At 32.2% G+C, this 25,968-nt stretch overlaps 1 protein-coding gene across 3 annotated transcripts; it reads left to right on the forward strand.

The window, feature by feature from the left end:
• The first annotated feature begins 47 nt into the window (after positions 1 to 47).
• Positions 48 to 25,787, forward strand: LOC110996950 (disks large homolog 2-like). 3 transcript variants are annotated; one of them, XM_045628991.1, is made up of 11 exons: positions 48 to 278; positions 5,549 to 5,902; positions 13,099 to 13,178; positions 18,474 to 18,656; positions 20,685 to 20,765; positions 21,053 to 21,253; positions 21,494 to 21,629; positions 21,975 to 22,044; positions 22,421 to 22,655; positions 23,220 to 23,374; positions 24,986 to 25,787. In XM_045628991.1, the coding sequence occupies exons 2-11, from the start codon at positions 5,650 to 5,652 to the stop codon at positions 24,987 to 24,989; spliced, it is 1,398 nt and encodes a 465-aa protein (XP_045484947.1). In that variant the 5' UTR covers positions 48 to 278; positions 5,549 to 5,649; the 3' UTR covers positions 24,990 to 25,787. The 3 variants fall into 3 exon arrangements, with proteins under 3 accessions (XP_045484947.1, XP_045484948.1, XP_022120551.2); XM_045628992.1 differs by having other exon boundaries at positions 48 to 229; XM_022264859.2 differs by lacking the exon at positions 48 to 278 and having other exon boundaries at positions 5,528 to 5,902.
• The last annotated feature ends 181 nt before the right edge of the window (positions 25,788 to 25,968 follow it).

Below are 25,968 nucleotides of genomic sequence, written 5' to 3' on the forward strand. Positions count from 1 at the left end.
TGCGTGAAGTACTTAGCCGTATCAGAGCTTTCAGTTGCGAGGAAGATTCTGAGCGGAAAGCACGTTATGCTCTTCCCGAAAATAACGCGATCGCGGAACTGGCAGTAATTATGAAAACTGTACAGGCGTTGCGGTGATGCCATAAAGTGCGCGAGTGAACTTTTCGCACGTGATTAATGACGTTTTAAATTGAAGTGTCTTAAATTAGAATTTTGTCACGTTTGATAATGTAAGATTGGTAGGATTTAAATATGGAACTTTAGTTTTAGGCTCAATAGGTCATGAGTAAATTACTCGAAGTAAATGAAGTGAGAATAGTTTAGTTAATTAGTAAATTTTATGAAATGCCATAACTTAAAAACGAAAATTTGAATCGGATAAATTGTAAAATACTTAGAAAATAAATAAATTAGTGGCACTACAACCTCTTTAGGTCTTGGACTTAGATTTCTAAATCTGTTTTTTGATCAATTTTTAAATCTAATAGGCAAGTAGGTGATCAGCCTCCAGTGCCTGACACACGTCATCGACTTTTTGTTTTCTTACGACGTTTTCCTTTACTGTTCGATCAAATGTTAAATGCGCACATAGAAAGAAAGTCCATTGGTGCATAGCCGGGGATCGAACCTACGACCTCAGGTATGAGAGTTGCACGCTGAACCCACTAGGCCAACACTGCACTAAAATACTTAGAACCTGTACAAATACATTTATTGTATATATAATGCCAATATAGTTAGTAATCCTGTATTAAAGTATGTCTGTTACCAACGGTTATAAACGCAATATATTATCTTGTTATTGTTGATATTATTCTTTTTTTTTAATCGTTCATAGAAAAAAGTTTGACCTCTGCCATTCAATGACATAGTGCACTGGATTTGATCGAGATAAGCGCAACCTTAAATCCGCCGAATGCCAATGTGCCTTCATAACTCAATTGTTCAATTAATAATTTCTTGTTTGATTAATTGTTCCGAATTTTGAATGTCGATCACAGAAATTATTATGCTTTAATATTTTATATAAATAACAGTAAAATGTTCCTCTATTGAAGAATGATGCTGATAATTAAAAACATTTAAAATAGTGTAATACCCGTACTTTATAATCTGCAAAATCGCAAAAATATGAAATTAACACAAAAGGTGCGATGTTATCTGATAATTATAGTAATTTAATTTAAACATCAGTTCATGCACAATTTACTAAAGTAAAATGCTTTAATTATAATAAAATAAGTACCTACCGAAAAGTAAACGATTTTTAATAAAAGCCTATACAAAATCCACATGTTTTTCGAAATGTTTTAATATCGTTCTCCATGTCTTCATCTCTGAGCATATCAATGAAAGACGAAATATTTTCCTTATATTTTTCTATTTTCTAAAATGCACTAGTACTACATACATAGTGCTTAGAGTTTAAAGATTAAACTATGAGTATTATTTATCATTTGAATTTTCACATAAATTTTCCTTAAACGTACTGATTGTACATACGATAAGAATTGAACTGTGGATTGAAAGTTACTAGCTACTAGATCAACACTGGTCATGTCATATAAAGCCACGTTAAAATATCTATGCACTGCCGACCAGTTACAATCTTATTATTTCAATGCGCAATATTTTTTCAATGCGTTTGAAGTAGAAGGCTTTAAAAAAGGGATTACATTAAATCAAGATTTATGTACATTCCTTTGGCACGTTGCTCAGCCAAAATGTGGTTTAATGTAAAATGAGTAGATTAAGCCATGTTTGTTTACTTATTCTGCGTGATTATTGATCCCTTGTTGTTCAAAAAATGAGTTATAATCTTTTGGTTAAATTGGTAAAAAATAGGTGCTTGGATATTTACCAAAAATAAAATTCCATACTTGACAAATGTAAGGTACGTAAAAAAGGGATATGGAGTAACATTCTTGTTTGTCGCATCTTGCAACATTTATGCCTCACCTGAACTTAAGTGGACACTCACATTGCCAGAAGGCTCCCAAGAGCATTGCCAGCCATTCAAGAAATCTTTAGTTTCCCTACCTACGGCTTCTTTAATAAATCTTTTGTTTAAAGTTAAACTTTTGTTTCCACTATTAACGTTTCTTTATTACCGATAAGCGCATTTGCATCTTTTAAAATTTCAAATACAAAACATTTTATAATATATAAGAAAAAATAAATACAAAGACAGTGTCTATAATCGAAAATGTACCAACACAGATTTCAGTGGACCCATACTGTCTAGAAGTGACAGCTATAAAAAGTTGACAAAACATAAATATTTACAAATGAAACAAAGAATAAACTTAAAAAAAAAGTTCAATCTAATTATATAACATTAACAACATTTGTCGATAAATGGCTTCCCCATGATTGAATTAAAGCAAAAATTGCTTTATTCGATCACCAAACGCCTAAGGTTTCATATAAGCTGTATTTTCATATATATGTCAATTCTGTTCAAGCTTTGGAAATTGTATGAAAGCTCATCATTTTTCACGTAAATGAGTACTTCTTATAATCGACCTTAACAAAATACCTCAATATATCAGCTAAAACATTCTCATTTTGTTAAATTCAGTAAAGTGCTTGCTTACGACAAGAGGCAAGATTATCTAGACTGCACACTTAAATGGCTACGGTTCGAAGTGGCCTTGGGCTGTTCATCCAAGAGCTTTATATGACAGTCCCAAGTTTTAATATAAAACTCATATTTTAAGGCGCATTATTAACTTTCTGTGATTAATATGCCATTAGTTTGGTTATATATAGCAACCACTATTATTTGTCCCTTTCGTGCTTTGTCTGCATGTCTTATTTCGTAATGCCTCTCCTATATTTTTGACCCCGGCCATTGTAAGCAGTTTTACTAAAGCAGTATTGTTATTCCAGGATTTATTTAGTGTCATTTCAGTAAGAAACTTTATTTTGCATATGTATATTTTTGAAAATTATATACATACAATATATTTATGATTTTACTTAACTTTAAATTATACTTTTACAATATTCGTTTTTAACACTTCAATACAACGATTTTTGAAATGCATTAGCTGAATATAGTAAAATTTTGTTTCATATAACGATACTTAATTAACATATAATTTATAAATAGCTTAAAATTACATTGATTAAATAAAGGAATATATACAACTAACAGGTAAATAGAAAAGTCGTAATCAATCTTCCTTCCAAGTTGAAAAGCTCATACGTCATTCAATCCTTGTCACATCGACAAAGGTTAACAATTTTTCTCCACCAAAAAGGTATTTACAAAATAAAAAACTTATATATTACCTACTAGGGTTTTAAATGTAATACATTTAAAAACTAAATTGTGTACATACATTTTATGAAAAGTGTTTTCTTGTAAGCATCTTTATCGTAATTCGCAAGTATTCAATACACTAAACAAACGTAAAAAACTAACAAAACATAATTTAAAAATAAGCTAAGATTTATTTAATAAACATTAGCAAAATCATGTGAACCCAAAAAGTTATGCTACTCCCAGTGGAGAGATTTCGGCGTATCATATATTTCTGTCATAATTTTCATTACGTGTGATACTCGCGTTCCAAGGCGAAGCACTTTCTCTTCCATAGAATTAAACACAAAGAGACCAAAAACTTAAATCTTCTAATCCTAAATGTTAGAATAAAATTAAATTCGTACCGTCTTAAAAACTCCTTTTTACATTCATAGCGGCAATTTTTCAAAGATAAAAGTGAAAATAAATTGCTATTTAAATTATGCACTGCGAGCGAATTATAAGACCCTTTTTATCTTAATTCTCGCAACGCTATCTCGAAAAATATAAATACGATTGAAGATGTGGTTCATAATATCGGATACTTTCTTATAATTCGTTATCGGGTTTTGGTGATTTGTAACAAATTTTTCATGAGTCCTTCAGTATTAGAAGTACCATTTATATCGGGTCTGCAATTTATGGCGTCCATTCATCATTTTATCGAGTCGCCCCTGTCACACGTTACGTCGACTACTTAAGTCTCATAAGTTATAATTCCCAACAGAGTTGGCCAGTACAGTTCGAAGGTCAAGGAGGTTCTATTATTCATTTTGTGCTAACATTTTGCCCTAATGAGTATTATGTCTGGCAGGATAATTTTTGCCGTCGTTAGCGTATGTCAGAGACTGTGACAGTCATAAAACCTAATCACGTTTCATTAGTCTATGTCTTAGTTACGCCTAGGGGAACTTTGAACTTTGTTGCTCCTCGTTTCTGACACGTAAAGACAAGAAACACATTTGATAGACCAATCAAAATCAAACAAAACATCATTCCGTATTTCATTTTACAAATTTCCAAAAACAATCCAGTTTTAGTTTAACTTCAAAACATTTAAACAGGATGTCATATTTATTAAGATGTTTTAAATTTTTTTTCGTAAATTGCCCAAAAAGTATGTCAGGATGACTCGTTAAGTACACCCAAAACCCTTGGCTATTAGACTTCACATCTTACGTTACGTTGATTAAAATCTAACACATTATATATGTATTCAGTTATAAAATAGCACCTTTTCTGGTAGCATTTTCATATCTCTACAACAGCGGTCATTTCTCAAGTAAACTGTGTCATTTTTCCTGTTTTTCCTCGCTTTTCACTCATTCTTTAGCTGCTTCAGAAAGTTTCTATTGTTAGTACTAATGTTTCGGCATTCACTGCTTCCGCACTTCGTAATTAGATGTGAAAAGAAATTGAAGATAAAACAAGATAGAATTGCTTGTATTTTGAAGAAAGTTCAAACTTATATTTGTATAAGACTGCGGAGCGTCGGTGGCTCAGACTTTAGATGTGCGATTTTCAACCCAACGCTTTCAAATCTTGGCGGTGCACTAGTAGATTTTGTTTCTAAGAACGCAATTAATACTTGCTCGCGCTGTGAAGGGATACTTCGCGAGAAATTAACATGACTTAAACCAAAACTTTTACTTGTCTTCAAAGTAGTAAATGTAATCAGCGTTTTAGGTTGTCAATGTCATTACATAACTTGTAAACCTTAACTATATTCTATATATTATGTATCTGTTTGTATTGTACTTGTATTATTGAATAATACCTAAGTGTGATTTATAAACTGTATTCCGTGTTTTGGGGCGAAAGGGTCATACTGTTTCTTCCGTACCATTTAGGACAAATATTTGTTGCTTTCTTACAATTTCGTGAAAGTACAACTGGCAAACATCTTTTAAAGTAATATTTTGGGGAAAGTCTAAAGTCTAGATACAGTAGACTTTTGGTTCCCGCTCTTAATATCGGTAATGGATGTAAAGATGTTTGCCCTGGAAAGTCTTGAATATCTAGGAAGTCGGCGCCTCCAACATCGCGTAAACAGAAGCCTATGCGTCTAGATACATGTATATAATAGTCATTATCAGTATGTTAGAAGATTTTACTGTAAAATATATAATGGCTTGATTTTATTATGTTTACAAAACATTATATATATGTAATGTTCCAGTGTTACCCACGTATAATTTGGTAGATATAGTAACAAATTCGTTATACTATTTTCTTTCAGTTCGAAATTCAAATAATTTAAATTGCGTTCGAAATATGAAACTTCGTAAAATGAATAGTCTAACTAATGTGAAGTGAGCTAGTGATGGTGAGAGACACAGCATGACCACATGGATGGCGCTGTTCGGGCTTGTGTGGCTGCTACGTGTGCGCGGCTCCCTTTGCGGATGTTCCGCGTGCAAACGGGCCAGGCTCGATCTACCGGAAGAAAGCCCACGCGCCAGCCCTGAAGACCGTGCGCCTTTTGATGTCATCGCCCTACAGCACTACACTCGTGACGTCACCGTTCAAACGGATTTTGAGGACGATGAAATCGAGGACCTCGATAAGATCGAGTTACAAATTATGGAAGAATGTGAGTAAAATCTATTCTTTATGGTATATCATATAAGCTTGTTTGTTTTGTTGAGGGTGTCCAAAGCTCATCTCAGGAACTACTGCATCGAATAAAATAAGCATTTAGGATTGGATAGTCCTTTTATAACATTGCGAATTAACGCAAATAAAACTACAGAGCGTAGGAAGTCTGTAACATGTTAAAAGAGAATATTTATAACCTAGAATTTAAATATTTTTCGTTATACATCCCATATTTCAGATTAGCAAAAAATTACAGAAAAACAGAAATATTTTCAGTAGCTCACAGTTTACATTAGGATATTACAAGCTAGCTTAGAATTCAGATATTTCAACGTAATTACACGCAAACATTCAGCAATGTAATATTTCCACGAAAAAATACGAGCTTCAAATACAATATTTTACGAAAGGAAAAGGGTTTGTTAAAGATAAATGTTCAGTCGCCGTAAGCGATTTTAGAAAGGTTGCGTGCGAAATATTATATAGGATAAATAATCTAAACTATCTGATAACCAGAATTATCACTTCATTCGTTCTACGAGTACTTATATTATTTCTAAACTGTTTGGAGTGTTTTTTTTTTAAAGAACAGGCAAACGGGCAGGAGGCTCACCTGATGTTAAGTGATACCGCCGCCCATGGACACTCTCAATGCCAGAGGGCTAGCGAGTGCGTTGCCGGCCTTTTAGGAATTGGTACGCTCTTTTCTTGAAGGACCAAGTCGGATTGGATCGGAAATACTTCAGTGGGCAGCTGGTTCCACACTGAACTATAATAATTTGACAATATAAATTTCAAATTTCAACGCAATATTACAATTTAATCTGAAAGCGGGTGTGGCTTAACTTTAATTCTATAATTATTGTTAATTTGTTTTTAATATGAATATTAAAAATGAATTTAATTGAAAGTTTGCTTCTGAGGTAGTTTTTTTACTTATGAACACTTCGTTGTATTACAATATAAAAATTGAACTTAATTAAATGAATAGGAGTGAAACTGGAGGTCTTATCGCTTTCGAGCGAGCTCTTCCAGGCAACCATTGTGAGAGAAAAAATGTATTAAATTACGTTACATTAGTAAGTCGTTTTCTTATTTTTTGCACTTATTTCGTTTGTAAGGGTCAATTTCCCCCCCATAATTGACCCCATACCCCATAGCTGTTAAGATAATACGTTTGATAATTATGATAATAGATTATTATCCATATTTTGAAACGCATGTATAAGAAGAATCTTCAAATGTCATTCTACAACTTTGATAAAGGAACTTATAAAACTTACGGAAGTAATAATTTGAAGGTTTCAAATAAAGAACAACAAGTGTTCTGACATATGTTCTAAAACGTATCAATCATTGCACATTACTTCCGCTCAACCTAGAAATGTCACAGTTCATGTGTGACTTTAAGAATGTGATTTAATGTTGTGAAATGATCTTACTTCCCACATCCTTGCATTTAAGTCACGCGCAGTATTTTTAATAGTGCCGTATTTTTTTATGTACTCTCGGATATGGCTAATATATCGCCTATCCCAGTTATAAAAGCAAAATCTGTGATAGAAATAAAAAAGCTTAATAATAAACAAAAAGAATTTCCCTGAAGATTCCCTGTGTCATGGTCAGCCGTCTCTTCCTTTGACATGCTTACGATACTTGACAATAATTTATACCTAACACTTTATATAAGTAAACTATTTTATTTTAAATTAAAATATTTTCTGTTCTAGACTATGAATGTATAAAATTCTGAATCGTTTGTTCGTTCGAAAATTAAGTTGAATTGCACTCTTTCACAAAAGTTTACATTCATCTCTTTACGGCAAAACTGTATTAAAGCAGATAAGGTTTAATTATACATAAACAAAACTTTTGATAACTTTACAAAGTAATCTTGGAAGATACACTCAACGATGAGTTTGACAAAGTCCTTAACCATAAGCTTGGCGTAATAGTTGTAGTTCCTTTCAATTTGCATGATGTCCAAAGACTTAGCTATTCAAAACAGTGGCAGCTCTCTGCTTATCTTATTTTGTCCGTTATTTTCTTCCCTAACCATTTATTATGTTGTTTATTTATTGTAACTGTTTTCATATATATTTATCTACGTATTCGGGAACCACTTCGGTCAATTTTTTTTTAAACAGTTTAGTTTACTTGGTCAAATTTATGACGTACGTGTCATAACATATATTTTGTGTATTCTTCTTATAAGGTTAAAGTTTATGAGAAAACAGTTTAGAAGGCTTAAAAATATATCAAAATCTTATTCTAGATATGTGAACAAAAGATGGGGGAAGGATATACAATAATAATAACATAAAGGCTTTATAAAAAATCTTATAAAATTCAAATTTCCAATCAATGATTTGCCTACGTATAACATTTTCTCGTCAAATATCCATCGAAATATACAATCAAGTATCATTTTAATAAAACTTTACATCTTAGATAACTGTTGTACAGTGCTACAATTATAAAACTACTGAGCGTACACAGACTTTCCCATTAGAAACATATGTTTTCCCTAAGGCAGTGTTCATAAAGTTTTCCGGAGCCCCATAAAGTAGGGTTAGCTGCTATTATATAGTTGAAAGAGGTTTTCAATTCTGCATACAAAAGTCCATAGGAAAATTTGAGATTTCAGAATCCTGGTCAATAAATATGCAAATTTCAAAGATATTCTTTTGAAATTAACGAGATAACAGAAAAATGTAGGAAATTTTTAATTTTTTTCCCCATTAACTATGGGATGGATGTGGAGGGTATTGTTTCGTACAGTGCTTTCACTAATAAATTGAAAAATAGATTTTACTTTGATTTACATATTTACTAAGGTATTTTATTTGTTTCATTAAACATTTGATAATTATTAAAATAAATATAAACAAACATCATATGTTTCATTAATTTTAACTACCAACTATTGTTTTGTTAAAACAAAACATTGGCAGAATTCTCTCAGTTAATTGGGATCAAAGTTTGTGCATAGTTCCTAGTTCTCTGTAAAGTATTCTCATAGCATTGTTTGTACGGACCTCAGAGTAAAATCTAGTCTCATTTTGTCCGCAGTAACCCACTTGTATAGATAGTTATGAGTTTATTTATATTAACATCGATTTTACAAATTAATATACGAGATACAAAATATTGAAGCTTCCCTATTGGGTCTCCTACTCGTAGCTGCGTGTCAAGTGGATATCGATCCGAGGCCCTGAGTTCTGATTATGAAAAAATTCAATAGAAGAGAAGGAGGTGGACTTCCTAGTTGGAGCATGGTGTCAATACTTATAACCCCTTAGTGAGAGGCGGACCAATTTCTGCATAATGCACAACAATATTTTGGGTCAGATCATTTTAAGGGTTAAAAGACTTCAGATACATTCAATATGTATTATATTATTTAGTATATTACTATAATTCTGTGGTAATAGATCTGATATTGATAAGTATATTTTCGCTTCGTAAGACTCATTAATACATATATCCAGTGTTTCATATTTCAATAGTGCCTTCAAGATTTCTTTGTAATTTAATTGCTTTTCTATTTAATTGTTTGTATATGCTGACCTATGGCCACAGAATTTTAATTAAAAAAACATTCCATTCACACACATTTAGGGTAAACGTTCTGTTTTTAACCTAAGTTGGAATAGCACCCTGAATTGAACATCCTAAATAAATTGTACGATTAACGAGCAACGGAGTTGGTTAACAGAAATAACGGGACAAAAATTCCTTTTCGTTCTACAGAATCTGCTTTAAAACTATTTACACGGATATAAAGCGAAGTGCGATAAAAGACTTTATGTTACATACAAAAGCCGAATCCGTACAGTTAGTTCAAATGTCCCTTAGATTCATGCTTCAGAAAACACAGCGTATTTCTCGTATCCCTTATGTTTTGATTCCTTAGTTTAAACTTTAATATATTTAACCTTCTTTAATTTAAAACCTATAGAATTTATATTAAAATTATAGGCATAAACACATCATTTTATAGGTGTAAGTGTTAGCTTGGCAAGAGTGAATACGCAATCAATATTAGAAGTAGGTTTATAATAAGGGTTGATGCATATTGAAGGGTGTTGTAAAATTTATATGATATTGAAAATCGGTAACTTTTAGATAGAAAAGGCTTTCTGTCTACTATAGAATATATGAAAATCAGATATTGTAACTATAATACACTTTAGCATTGTTCTGTGCTTCAATATACTTAAATAAATAATGCTAAACACAATAGACTCATCATCGTTGCAATTATTACAGCAAAGAAACTATTGAATAAAATATTACAAAGTAGTTCACTGGAAAATGAGAAATAATTAAAACTTAAGAAGAAGGCTATAAAAAGTTCGACAATGCGCAAAACAGGGTAAAAAATTCAAACGAAGTTTCACTTCCTTTATTTTCAGTACGTGAACTGTAAAGTTAATCCCTTTTTTAAAGTTTTCTTGAAGAGAAAAGTCCCATCTTCGCTTTTCTCATTTTTGCCCCTGTGATGTTTCGATTTAGGTTAATGGATAAGGGCTTGAAGACTTAAACCATGCATTTAATTTTTTTTCGGTTTATTTAATGTATGTCCTTTCATTATAGCCAAGTAGTAGATTAGTACGATATTCTTTCTACTGTTACTATTACTTCCTCTCAGAACAAGACCTCCTGGTAGTTTTGCGAACGGATGGCGTAGTTTTTCTTGTTCGTGAATTTTGTAAACGTTTTTGACATTCATAAGCATGCCCTAAGACGCATCTAAATTGAATTAATTAATTTTGATTTTAATTTTTTTGGACTGTCTTTGATGTACGAAAGTACTGCAGTTCTTTATTTTACTATTATTTATTTCCATACAGCATTTGGTAGACTTTTCAACAGCAATTAGAGACAAATTACCTTTGGATGTTAAAATAAGTCTTTTGAAATGACGTTTAAATTCACTCGTGCCGTTTATAATGGATGTTTTTTTAAGAACAAATTTTCAAATCACGACCGAGTAGTACTATATGTCCAGACAAAACGATGTAGAACTGACGTTTGGATACGATTTCTTAGTGTATATTTAATTATGATAATAATAATAAAAAAACAGTATTACGTGTGTTTCGTGATATTTCTAGTAGGTAAGTAGTTGATCAGCCTGTTGTGCCTGATACTTTCGACTTTTTGGGTCGAAAAATTGTGCCAGTAACCTAATAATGTTTTCCTTCGCCACACGAATGAGCCGGGGCTCACTAGAATCTCAGGGACGAGAGTCAAACGCTGCAGCCACAAGGCAAATTCTGTTCTAGTAGCAATGCATGCATAACATGTATGCTACTAAATAAATAAATATTACGGTATCTGGAACGGTAACTTGTAAACTATAAAGCATAACGGCCCTTTAAATGAAAATACTGACAGAGATACAAAAACTAAACAGGTAAATGTGAAATTGCTATCCATGTATTAACATACATTACTATAATTTAGGTTAGTTTAATTGGATGTTAATCGTGTCTGGAAATAACGTGGTTTGAAAGTTTAACAGTGAAAAGTTGTACTGGGTTTTCCTATACAATTATATAATTTTTGTCACATACTTTAGTTTAGTAGATAAGTTCTCGCTCCCATTCATCTCAACTACACACATACACACGAGATCAAGTAACAAATTAAAGTTAGCGTTAAAGACTGGCAACGCACTTGCGAGCATTTTGGCCATGTGACAACCGGTCGAATTTTGAGTCTAATTATTAATTTAAGTCATGCCAGTTTCCTAACGATGTCTTCCTTCACCGGCGACTGTTAAGTTGAAGAAAAATCCCGCATGAGCTAAAATCGTGGACCTACCGAGCTCATCTGCTCAGAAACTATGGCACAGATATATAAGATAAGACAGACAATAGGACGATTTCTATTAGAGTCAATCGCAGTATTATTCACTCACTGCGCTATTTCTGCGACCCAAAATGTATCCAAGCTTTCGAAACCAGTAATTATTCAATCACGTTATGATGAAATATGATTCTATTTATCTATTCTTTAGCCAATGACATTCTAGTACCTTGTCATTAATTACTTTACGTACTATCGTAAAAGGCTGCATTACAGGCCATTAATTTCCTTTTAGCAAAAGTGCATTCAGATTAATGAGAAACTAGGACACAGTGAGCCATATACATTTAATTGTAATAAAATCTATATTGGTTCATTTTGGTAAGGATACTGTCATAATATATAAGTGTGGAAAGATTAAATAACATAGATATATATTCGTTAATAATTTCAGACATGAAACATTTACCTTAGCTGTTAGAGGTTACCAAACCACACCTTACTAAAATTGCAACATCAGCACAATTGATGTTCATAGCTCCATGGAAAGTCGTCATATGATGATTTTGTATATAGGTCGGCCACGCCCTCGCAAGTCTTCTAGTATCTGTCCATAGGCTACAGTTAATATTCGGTTTGTATGTACAGTGTATTCCATTCAACAACATTTATTATTCATGTTAAATTTAAATTTATATATAGGATAGAAAGCTTAAGTCTACGATGTTTGCCAAGCTATGCGCTCCGAGAAATCAAATACGATATTACAAAATAAATTCAGTCCTGTTCCTTATTTGAAATCTTAGAAGTACAACAGGAAGTTAGAATAAATTAAAATTTTACGTTTTAATATTGTTTAGTGGTAGATTTTGAGTTAGCGTACTTAGTATTAAAAATCTGCGCAACAGACGCAGATGTACCGATTTAAACTATAGAAATTACTACAAAATAGAGATATGCATTGCATTTTGTAACGAACGTGCATCGTGTAAGTATAATATTCGTTGATGGCTAGTACCCGAAATGAAAACTTATTGTTTTATTTATTTATATTATTTATATAGTTTGTTATGTTAACTAAAAACCAAAATAGCAATCATAAAAACCACTTAGATACCTAACAACCCTACAGCTATAAAAGATAAAGAAACCTCAGATATTAATTATAATAATAATGATTGAGGATTTATTTCCAATATTACTGTTTAATCAATGTATATCACTGCTACTATATATAAACTTATACTATTTGCTACTCTCATCAAAAATATTCTAAACAATGCATCATTACATCAAGAATTGTTTAAACACTATATTTTAGTAAAATCTTTCATTTAATGTATACCTAAAATACATTCTACTTATTATTTTCAGCGAATGCGAGCAACTTTGAGGGCGGTCGTGAACAAACGCAGAGCCCAGAAGGCGGACACCACGTCACAGGAAACAGTCAGGTTCGATAAATTACTTTACCTACGAACAATATCAATGTTATTTTAACATTATTTTGTGAGCTCCTTTGTGCTATCAATACCACATTCAAATACCAAGTTGCTTTGTTTATTAATAGCAAAATGCTGCAATGGGTACTTTGAAGAGGACTATTAATTCTTGCGCTTTTCATTTATTCTATATATACATCCATCCAGGGCCGTACTGTAAGTTTACATAATGCTGGCAGACTCAATGCTACAATAATAGCCGCATACACACCGGACGATCCAAAATGGACCGGCGATCTTGCGATCCATGATCCAAGATCACGGCGCCGGGGAGTGGATCATACGAGTCCGATCCAACAGCAATCTTTTGCGATCCTGACTGGCTACTCCATCACGCTCCAGCCAATCTTTACTTATATAGCCAATCTTATAACTTTGCCTGGCTATGAGTCAGATATAAAATGACGGTGACAAATAGCCGCAGCAGCAACTCAGGCCTCTTTAAGCATGAACAAAAACCGACAGCAAATGGATCGCACGCTATGTAGAGCGCGCTGTCAGCCGCGCACATGGATCGTCCGGTGTGGATGCGACTAATGAAAAATTAATGCCCTTGGATATATATAAATCAAACATGTTATACTAAATGGTAGGTTTGTGAAATCAGTCACACTAATACATAGAGGTACCTATGAATGCCTTACCCTTTACTAAGCATGTAGTTGAAAACAACAATACTTTAAATGTGTATGTTCTCCTAGTCACTTATGGTTAATAGTTAGTAAGTGTATATAAACAAATACGGGATGTCTTACATACGCTTTCCTTTATTGGAAAGTTTCAGGAAGCTCGTAGTAGTAGTTCTGTAAAGCTAGTGTCACGACGGTAATTAAATGCTTGAAGGAGGTTTCGCCACTTTGAGTGGTAGAAACGATTTACTATATAGAATTTTCAATATATTAAAACTAATATAATATTTCTTAATAGTAATACAAATATGGCATATGACAGAAATGTATATACTTCGTATATAAAGACGAATCCCTATTTCCTTTGGTCACGGCTGGACCGATTTCGTTAATTGGTTTAAATAGCCCTTTTATAATTGACAATTTTTAGATGTATCCTTATGGTGTTTGACAGAAGCTTGAAATATCGTAAAAGAGGATGAGAGAAAAAAAATTTGTACAATACATACAAAATAATCGTATTGATGTAATGAATATACATAATAATTTATTATTTGTAACAAAAAATTAATTTCTTAGTGCATATATATTGGTGTGGGATTTTGGAATTCTATCGTATTAGTAATTACTGTTAAGATAGAAAAATGTAGTGATAAATAAATAAATAAATAAAAATAAAATATCACGTTCAGAACTATCACGCCTAATAAGTTATAAAAGTTCAATTTAATATTAATTTTTGGTAAGTTTGGATAGACTAACATAGCACTTGGTATATTTGGTTATAAAAAAGTAAAAAAAAAACATATGTGCAATTGTGAAACCTTCAAAAATAATTTTTTTATTATTAATCATACATAAATTAATCATTTTCCACTATCTAAATATGAAAAAACAGTACATTTTAATGATAAATTTTAATTTATAAGTTTAATATAAATCTTTAATCTTTTTTTAATTCTTTCCCACGTTAAATCTTATGAATTTATGTTTCTGTCTCTTTTTCCGTTGCATCCGGTTTAAAATCACAACGATTCTGAAGACGTTTCTCTATCTATCTCATTTTCTCCCACGTCAAATCTTATGAATATATGTTTCTGTCTCTTTTTCCGTTGCATCCGATTTGAAACCACATCGATTCTAAAAAAGTTTCACTTCAAAAGATAGGACAATGTCTGTAGTTTTTTCTATCCACTAGTTATAATATAAAACATTACAAAACTATCGAGTTACAGGACTACTAGGACTTAATAGTTTAATAAGATATAAGTTTAATATTAAGAACTATTTTTGTGACCTTTATTCTGAAAGGTTATATATATTACGGTACTTCTGACTTTAATGATAATTTTATGTGAAAACACCAAGCATATTTAATCCTAACTGGGTCATAAATTATTCCGCCTTAATCCCTGTTCTATATTTTATAATTTTTAGACTGAATTTTGTAAATACAAGTTGCCTTTGTCTAGTACTAGAACGGCTAAATATTGTTTCACCTAAAGAATACCACAGGAATTTTTGAAAAATAATTATTTATTTTATTAATATTATTTATTATAGATTATTTAGTACAATAATAATAATTTAAAGTAAAAGTAAATAATAAAGTAACAATCTTTATACATGGGAGCAAATATATATTATAGTGTACTCCTCCCTCAAAGGCCGGCAACGCACCCACTAAGAAGGTGTCTGTGGGCTGCGATGACTGCCTTTTTTGTGCGTTCCGTAGGCTCGTTTGCCTTCCTATTATATCATATCAAATCAAATCAAAATATCTTTATTCATATAGGTAAACATGTACACTTATGAACGTCAAGAAAACAAATTAAATTAATTGTTAATTTACATTTACATGATATAATTCATAGATTTATATATTTATATAAAAAATATATAAAGCATTAACACAATTTATCAGATACGATAAATAATCAACAATCAAAATTAAAATGAAATAGTGATCATTATTTACCAAATATGCCTGGAAAATGCTAGTGTAATCTGTTGCTTTACAGATAGGCGGTCGTTTAATTAGAGCTTTGTTGAAAATCTAGTTATCAATTTACCCGCTATTCCCTTTAGACAGCGTACGGCCGTAAAACCTTATTTCAAAATTAGTGGAAACTATGTTTGCATGCTAGAACAAAACAGGTAGAACAAACAGTAAGACAAACGTTGATGAGGTATTAGTGTTACTAGTTTTTAATATACATGTGACTTGATTAAAAAAACATTAACAATAAAATATAATTCATAGCTGTTAAAATAGTATGGCAACATTATTATGTCGAATTTTACTTGCGGTTCTATTTTGCTATACCTTAAAAATTTAAATAGCTTTTTACGTGATAAACCGTGATTTGTTAGTTAGTAATTTGAAATATAATAATAATAATGTATTTATTTATTTCTCTCAAAAACTTACAAAACTTCATAACATGATATGTTAAAGTAAAGTTATTAAATAATTGTCATTCTTCTTTGGAGTAATTGTTATTGTTTATGTGAGACTGATGCCTGTTAAAGGTTGTGCACCTGTGTTACAGGTCATCAGGCCTCCACCACTTCGGATCGACAAAATGATTATAAGTAAAGAATAGACAATTATGGTTACAGTATGTATGTTAACAAAATAAGAAATATATACGTTTTTCTACAATAGTATAAACATAAGGAATATATATATTATAAGGAAACCCCATGGTGTATGTGTATGTGTGTGTACTGAATTATTGACGTAATAATATTGCACAATTATACTCTTAATAATTATTAACTAAAATTTACATAAAATTTGTGTCAACTTTATGCTCAACTATTTAGTTATGATAAGCATTTTCTCGGTAACCTCATAGTTTAAGTCCAATAGCCACAGTGTAACCGTCTTCTTGCACTCATTTTTTGTTAGGGGATATATGGAGAGAGAAGTGTTGACCTTGTTATATAAGTAATCACCCAAAAAACAGAAGAATTTTTGAGCAAAGCTTGTGCGAAAGGGTTTTGTATGGCACAGTGCATTTTTTCTACGCTTATTATCATTGAGGTGTGGGTCATATTTGAGAAGTGAGTGTTTGCGTAGTATTGTGGCAAGAATGAAGATTTGACGAATAGTGAGAACCTTCCAATGTTTGTAAGTCTCTGCCGTGGGATAAATGAACGGAAGGAAAGCGCTTACCTTGAGAATAGCTCTTTGAGCTCTTTCTACCTTCAGAAGTTGTGTTTTTGCGGAGTCACCCCATGAAGATATACAATAGCCCAGAATGGATTGACATAGTGATAAGTAGACGGTTTTTATTAATGTGTGATTAGCAATCTGGTAAATTATTTTTCACATAATTGAATTTAATTAATATTAAATACTTAATTTGAATACTAATACTATTTCGAAGATTGCACCCGGTTCTTAGTTATTTTTTTTCGTAGATATTATATTTTCGTAGTTATGCCGCGGTTTGCTCACTATGTTTCCCTCACCGTGGGAGCTAATTGGGGATTTTATTGCCTTGAGAATTGGAAGTAAATGTAAAATTAGAAACATTTAATATGTATTTCTTTTTTGTCGTTTATTTAGGAAAAATTAAGATACAAATATCTTAATTTTAAAAAATAACTTTCCATAGAAGCTTATAATTAAAAAACATCAAACTCACAACTTCACATAATACTCGTCGAGCGAGTTTGCTTATCTTGCCGAAGTCGTGTACAAATTTTTTGAAGAAGTAGGTATATTAAGTATGAGGTTGTGCAATTATTTAGTCATTTCCGTCTAAAATTCGCAATATTAGCGCTTTTAAAATTCAAAAGGATAAAGGGCAAGATGCATGTTAGACTGAACCTAGTAGACTAAAATTGGGACCCCTAATGGCGACGTGTATCTCGCTCGTATATACTTTTAAGTTTAATATTTACATAATAAAATATATTTTTTTGCAATGACAAATAAAGTTCTTGAAACATTAAGTATGAGGATATGGAATTATTTAGTTAATTACTGCCAAGTAGTATAACATTCGTAATATAAACGTGTTTATCCAATACAAACTCCGGCTCTGGGGGCTGATCACCTACTTGACTAGTAGATTGAAAAATGATCATGAAACAGATTTAGAAATCTAAGGCCCACAACTGAAGAGGTTGTAGCGCCACCGATTTATTTTTAACCAATTCAAAAGGGCATTAAAGATACATATCAGATTCTAGTGGAATAAAATTAGCGCGGTTGGCTGATGGTGATGTGTATCTCGTTCCTATATATTACGTTTCTTATGTAAAAAATACATTTTTAGTGATGAAAAACAATGTTCTTTAAGCTTCAAGTTTCACGTTTAAGACAACACTGTTTTAACTTGAATATTACCATTTGTGAATTTAAAATACACTTTTCAGACTCGGTATAAGGGTCGTGCATTATATTAAGGAAATTTATGTAATTTTATCATTTACCGATAATAATCGACGTGTAAAAATGTTTTACTCCGATTATTTAAAACAGTAGTTAACTAATCAGACACAAAAAGCCGTAAAAAGTAACTCTGAGTAATAATAATTTCAATCTGTACCAATACCTCTTGTGTACTGTTGAGTACGGGGAATAATATTCTATTTATTTCAGTTTTCACCAGACTCAGACGATATTTGGGAGACTATCGAGGTGACATTGGAGCGTGGGGTGTCAGGACTCGGTCTTAGTATAGCAAGTGGTGAGACAGAGGGCGATGTCAGCATAACACGTATCGCACCCGTGGGGGCTGCAAAGAACGATGGACGTTTGCAAATTGGAGACATCTTATTGCAGGTAATCTTTGAAAGTTTCTGAGACCCAATTTAGAACTAGATGTCATCATATAAACGAGAATACTACATATGTCAAACTGTTATAATGACTTGACTTAATGTCTTATAACCCCAAGATGTTATCCATCTTTCTTCCATTTATTACAATCAACAAATGTTATATTTGATTGCCCTGATCATTATTTTGATCTAATAAGATATTTTTGTTAAATAATAAAAATAAACGTATCCTTAATATTGAGATAAGTATTGCACATAAAATAGAAGCTGCCATAAAATCTGAATATAATCATGAAATGAAACTGTATAATAAAACAAAAATATTATCAAGTGAAGATAAAGTTTCGCTAAAGCGTGAGATTCGTTTTATCAAAATTTTATAGGCAAAGTCGTAAAAAGTACGTGACTAGAGAAAATAACTCGACATATTTGATTGTATACATTTTCAAATATACTAAAATAAGGAATTATAAGTAACTAACAAACATTGATTATTTCACTGATCAAGCCTGATGTAATACAGTCAGAACGTAAAGTGTTTATACCTCAAAGAAGTGTAAACAAATGCAACAATAAGTGTTCCATAATCCAAAGTACCACATTCAACCATATTATATGTTTGTTACTCACCTCATCTCAGTTTAGTTTCTTAAAGTAAACCTTGGAATTGATTTGCTCTAGTGAAAATAATAATTTGTATGACTCAAAACTAAGCGATAAAAATGAGTGGCGGAGAGTTTCTTGCCAGTTCCCCTTGCCCGCTCGATGTCCTTGACTTGAACTGGTAGTATCTGTAAAGTTAACATTTTTGTGGTTGCGATCTTAATAACTGAGGTTTTGTCACAACCCTATCATCGGGTAAGGCATATATCTGTGTAGATTATCCAAGCTAAGCCACAATATCCTGATTTTTACTACATATTTTGAATTGAAACAACTTTCATTACATTTGACGCGTATAAATAAAAAAAATAAAAAGCCTTTTATTTCCAGTATTTAAAGTTTACACTTCTTACAATTTATTTTTAGTGTTAGTTCTCATCGTATGACCGTTTGCTCGAGTTATGGGCACCATAAAATATTAACTTAATAAATATATAGAAATTTAGGTACACATACAATTAAGTGAAGGAAAGAGAAATTATACTATCATAGATTTGACGCGCATATGTGTCCATAATTGTTGTTAGTAAAATTGAACTAAGTCGAAATATTTGTTGCACAATACAATTTTACATTCTCATTACTCATAGTTTGATTTAGAGAAACCACAACGATTGAAACAATCCTTCAACTGTTAAGCCTTTTGGAAGCTCATTTCCTTAATATTACAAAGTACTTACTCAAGTTCACAATTTCCCTGCGTACGTTTCTACGAGAAGACCCATAAAACGGTGTAAGTGATCTCCGCTGTTACTTGAATTAACTACTAAAGGATCGTATTCGAGGAAAGAGCCTTGTTTCCATAATAAACCCTTATGTTTATTCATCGGAAGATCATAAGCTTCTGAAAGCCAACATTGAAATCATAAGAGGAGATACCAAATGTTATAGCGGTTCAATCAAAATTATTAATGCCGCCTGCTTTGAGATTATATTATGAATTCAGCCTACATTAATGCTTTGATTTTAAATCTTGGGATTACGAAAATAAGCTAGTCTTTGAATTTATGTATGCTGACATGACATTATGGTAACAAGTTAATATAAACGAATAACAATATGTGTTTCCAAGCTCCATTTTGTATAGTAAATACTAAATAATTCACGTAAAATTACGCATATGTCCTGTAACCTCCGGCCTAAGCCTAACAAAGCAGAGAGATCTGACAATCGATATACACCCATATCATCGATGTCGGATGTCGGATAATAAGAACAATACCATCTACACACGAATCTACACTTCCGAAGACGGATCAACTGTGGACTATTTTGTAAGAGCATGAAAGATGTATATGTGATGTGCATACAAATATTGTTTTGCGAGTGACTTCACATCTATACTCAGGACTTTACTTATTCATAGGTCAACGATGTCTCTGTCGAGAATGCACCACACTCGGTGGCGGTAGACGTTTTACAAAATGCAGGAAACATTGTGAGACTAGTAAGTATCTCTAGAATGTAAGTGCCTCTTTTATTCACTCTTCCCTTAACTGCAACGTGCGCATTATCTCATAATAGAAGACAATATTATAAGAATGTCATTGTTGAGTTCGCTCTTTTAATGAGGTCCGTAAGTTCCCTTTGAAAAATTTTTATGTTTTCATTTCGAATAGGACATAATTTAATGCAGACGTAAGATTTTGATTTAAATAAAGAATGAGTTGTGGATCCTATTCCGGCTTCAAAGTTATTATGAGGGAAGCCTTGTAATTTTTTGTTATTTGTTAGAGAGTTCGTAGAGCTCGGCGGCCAAGGGTGGTGACGCTGTGCAGAGGCGTTCGCGGTTTGGGTCTGGGCATAGCTGGCGGAGCGGACGATGCCGCGGGTGGCGGTGGCGTTTTTATATCGCACATCGCTGCAGGTGGCGCTGCGCATCACGACGGCAGACTGAAACTCGGAGATAAAATACTGGCTGTCAGGGATGAGGATGTACGTTAAATTATTCATAATCGGGTTTATCTAACCTAATCACTTCCAGACTCAGTGTACGATAGAATATGTTTATCAATTAGGTTTTTAAATTTATATAGAATGCATCTTTAACAACTTATATTATTTTTATTAGTGTATTATACATGATATTTCTGTGTCTATCTATTGTATAAGTTGATGAATATTCTCAAGTAGTAAATGAGGCTTAGTTGTGATTATTATTGTTGTAAATAATAGGGTATAGAAACATCTTTAATTGGAGCGACCCACGCAAAAGCAGTAGCAGCTTTAAGGAGAACGGGTGAACATGTGACCCTAGTGGTTTTACCCGCTACAATACCACCGGTGGTGAGATCCGCTCCGCTTTATTCAAGTAAGCACCTTTATATCCCTAGACGCCACTTAATTAGAAAGTTCAACACAAATTGAATCTACTGTTGATTAGACCAACTATATTTCACAGAAACTAGATCCTTTTGGTTTCTAGATATTATGTAATTACAGAGTAATAATACGAGAATAAATTTATTATTTACGGCCTATACTAAAATAGTTTCTGCTTACTAAATGCTGGTAAAATTTCGATGTTTTATATTTTGATGTTCTACTAGTGAAATTAGTAGTATTATGATGTAATTTATTTGTCAGTTATTCAGTTATTCCGTTGTGTGTTCGAAGAATGGTTTCACGTTTTTTCTAATGAAATTTTCACTAACAGCACGAACACAAGCGACCTCATGTTCCACGCTTCACGAGCTATCTGAAGAGGATCCGAATAAAATACCAAGGTATTTACTGCAGCTCCTTACAAACGTTGTGTAGAAAAAAATTGCGATCAAAAGGAGTGGCGGAGAGTTTATTGCCAGTTCTTCTCTTCCGTTCTGTGCCCTTGATTTGAGAACTGGCAGTAAATGTAAAATTAGAAGCATTTAAATACATTAAATTTCTTTATCTTGACATTCATAACTGTACATTATGTTACCAACATGAATAAATGATTTTTACAGAAAAATTAAAATTTAATATTGTATTACACACATAATTTTAACTTTCATATATCCAGAGCTGTTCTTTACACAGTAATTACCGCTTTCATTAGCGTAAAAGATTTTTATAATTGATAATGAAAAAATAAGGTAAAGCGAAAGGTGATTTGCATTTCAGATGTGTGCGAATGGTACGGCTTGTTCGTACTGGATCTCGTTTAGGAATGGATATAGTAGGTGGTTTAGGTGATGCTGAACGGGGCAGCGATGATGACGCTTGTGGGGTCTTTGTATCTGGAGTGGCTATAGGAGGAGCTGCCCATGGAATGTTGCACAAGGGAGACAGGATATTGAGCGTTGATGGACGGGATCTAACACGCGCAACACATGAACAGGCTGCTGCAGCTTTAAAGGTACATATAATGGTACAAAGGGTAGCAAATTACCAATTCTTAAAAGGTCGGCAACGCACTCGCGAGACCTCTGGCATTGAGAGTGTCCATGGGCGGCGGTATCACTTAACATCAGGTGAGCCTCCTGCCCGTTTGCCCCCGGTTCTATAAAAAAAAACATTATTCGTTTAACTTTGCAATCTTATGTGGTATTTATATATGGGCTTTGAAAATATTTTAATCGACCTAAATCTATTGAGTAATTTGGTTTGTTTCGAGTTAATCACATTACTTTATCAAAAATTTTGTTAATCTTCGTTAGGCGTTCTAATTACATATATTTCAAGTGTGTCTGATATTGAAATGTATAATCAAACCTATAGCTGCGAGTATCATTCATCATATATTTTTAAATTAAGGAAGTTTACTTTGTTCCGATTGATGTTGTTATTATAAATAAACACACACAAATAGTTTTTTTTACCTCGGACCTTTCCTTTTAAAAAACAATTTTCTTTTACTATATACTTTTTTAAAGTCTAGGTTTACAAATTAGCTTTAAATATTAATCGTTTGGTATTGCAGTACTCGGGTGGTGCTGTAACCGTAGCAGCTCAGTACCAGCCTGAGCAATATGAGAAGCTGCGGGCACGCATCCGAGCAATCAACGCTTCTGTATCGCCGCACGCACACCGCGTTCATGTTCCTGTACAACCTGACTTGCATACTATTTACCCTAGGTAAGAAAATGTTTCCATTTCTAGCCTATAATATATATTCAGGTATTATACATATGTATGTATAGACTAAAACGAGAAAAAATTGCGCGCCCCCTGGCGCTATGATTATTAGATAAACGACTAGAATTCATAAAAAAGTATCTGATATTCTGTCTCCCATAATACAGTTCAAACAGTCCCGAAGGTCCTTGAATGGTTTCATATGAAGCCACATCAAATGTATTAATATATATAGACCTAATTACCAGAATCTGTTGTGGTGTGTTTAATCACAGAGCTTGATAATTATATTTAATAATCACTTCATTAAGAAAACCAGTTCAAAATATACGTTAATTGATAACCAACGTTTCACTTTATTTATAAAATGTATCCCTTACATTGCACTTATTTTATTACAAACTCATTTGTTTACTCTATATATTAGACGAGTAAACAGAGGAATAAAATATGACCAAGACTATATTATATTGTAATATATTTGTTACTTACTAAAGAGTATTACCTCACAATGCTCATGCCTGGTCGTAAGCTTCCATATCTGACAGATTTTACATGTATATTTACAAAGTATGTATTAGTTTTATATAACTAGCGATAAAACACACTTATTGTTACACGATCCATCGTACACATAATATATGCAATACATCCTAATGACAGCTAAAGGATAATGATAAAATATACAGTTTGAAACTCAGCACCAAGTGATATTTTATATCCCATATCTTTTACTCACAATAATGAGTTTTTGTTTCGAGTAATCCCATGATCGCAATAGCGCAACAGAATTGAGAATACTAACATCTTACTAATACACTAAACTACACACACAAAAGCTTACAAAAACGTAAGGATCGGTATAGCTATTGAAAGTTACAGAGTAAGGGCACAGTATATAGATGCATTTACATGATTATATTCAAGCCTACATACCCACGACGTCTAGAGAATGTCTGTGTCCACTTAATTCCTCATTGGGGGATCAAACCACATACGATATTGCACGCGCCAGTACATTCATTATATACTAGTTATAGTTTACATAGTCTTGGCTTCTTACATGAATAAAATTTTAGACTTTATTCGTTAGAATATAGTTTATATAAGCTCTAGACAACATTTTATAGTTTCATTTTATCATTTTATAGTATTAAACAGTTTTTGTACATATTTTTATCTTATTTGAACTACAAATAAGATAAAAATATATATGATAAAAACTAAAAAAAAATAAGGATAATTCTGGATTTTTTGTCTATTAATATGTAGGTTGATGAAAACCTGAAGCATGGCTTAGTGGAGATAAATTACAGTCCTCTGTCTTGAGACCCGCAAGAAAAAATCACCCACATCCCCATTGTATTCTCTTGACTCTCGTTTATTCGATAATTGGTATATTTGGTATACCAATGGCCGATTGATTATATAATATTGTTACCAACCTCTTTATTGACTATAGTGAACTGTTTTTGTTATTGTATCATGTCTACTATTCACATTAAATAAATTTTCATCGTTTAGTACTTCAAAACTAATCTTATAACGATTTAACGACTGCTAATCAAATTAAAATTATTCCTTCGATTCAAATACATGTTTTGTCTACAGGTAACAAAAGACTGTCTTTGGAATGGAAAAGGATTAATGACTGAAGACAATTAACTCTTAAGAGGTTGGGATTATGAGACATTATGATGTTTGATATTTCTGTATTTTTATGTGTAGTTTTCTTAACGTTCGTTTTTGCTAACTAGCTGATACACCAATGTCAATCAAGTGACTCTTCTGTTATTTTGAAACTTTCCAAAATTTATAACCGAATGTAAAAAAAATCTACATCGCTATATTGTGTTAACATGATTGGCATAGTTTTGTACAATAAGACTCTGGGAAATAATAGCAAACAATAACACGAATCACAAGACAAATGTATATTCTCTTGAAATCAACTTAAACGACTTCCCACACGTCGTCCCACAAAGCTACAAATCTCGTAGCATTACGATTCCCGCAGTTTTTTTAAATATATATTACAACATATATGTACTGAGTTTCGTTTAAAGAACTTACTGTCACTTTAACAAGACGCTTTCCATTCGCATAGCGTTAATGACGTGTGATTAAAATAACTTATGAGGGTTTAGTCATTTAAAAATCAATTCTGAATACATTGAAGATGGCCGGCCCGCTTGCATACGTTACAAAGTTTAACAAAGCTGTACCATATCTGTTTACATTTGTGAACCTTTTCTGCGGTTCCCTTTGATATGAAAATTAGATTAAATGATAACATTTATATAACGCGCTGTTTGGAATGATTATTTTATTATAACTATTTACATTTCATCACACCAACCTCATTGTAATAATTTAGAAGATCTGTATAAGTGCGTTTAGTGTAACGAACAATTATTTTTATATTGTTAAGAACCAACATATTGTAATCATTGTTAGAAAAGCTAAATTGAGTTTGTAAATATTTGAAAGTTATTGATGTTATGTAAATTACTTTAAATTTACTATAAGTATTGTAAAGTTTTGGAACTGTGATATTAAAATAATGTGTGTAAAGTTTATTACTTATAAAATAA

Source organism: Pieris rapae, chromosome 7 (genome assembly GCF_905147795.1).
Source record: "Pieris rapae chromosome 7, ilPieRapa1.1, whole genome shotgun sequence".
Classification (NCBI taxonomy): Eukaryota; Metazoa; Arthropoda; class Insecta; order Lepidoptera; family Pieridae; genus Pieris; species Pieris rapae.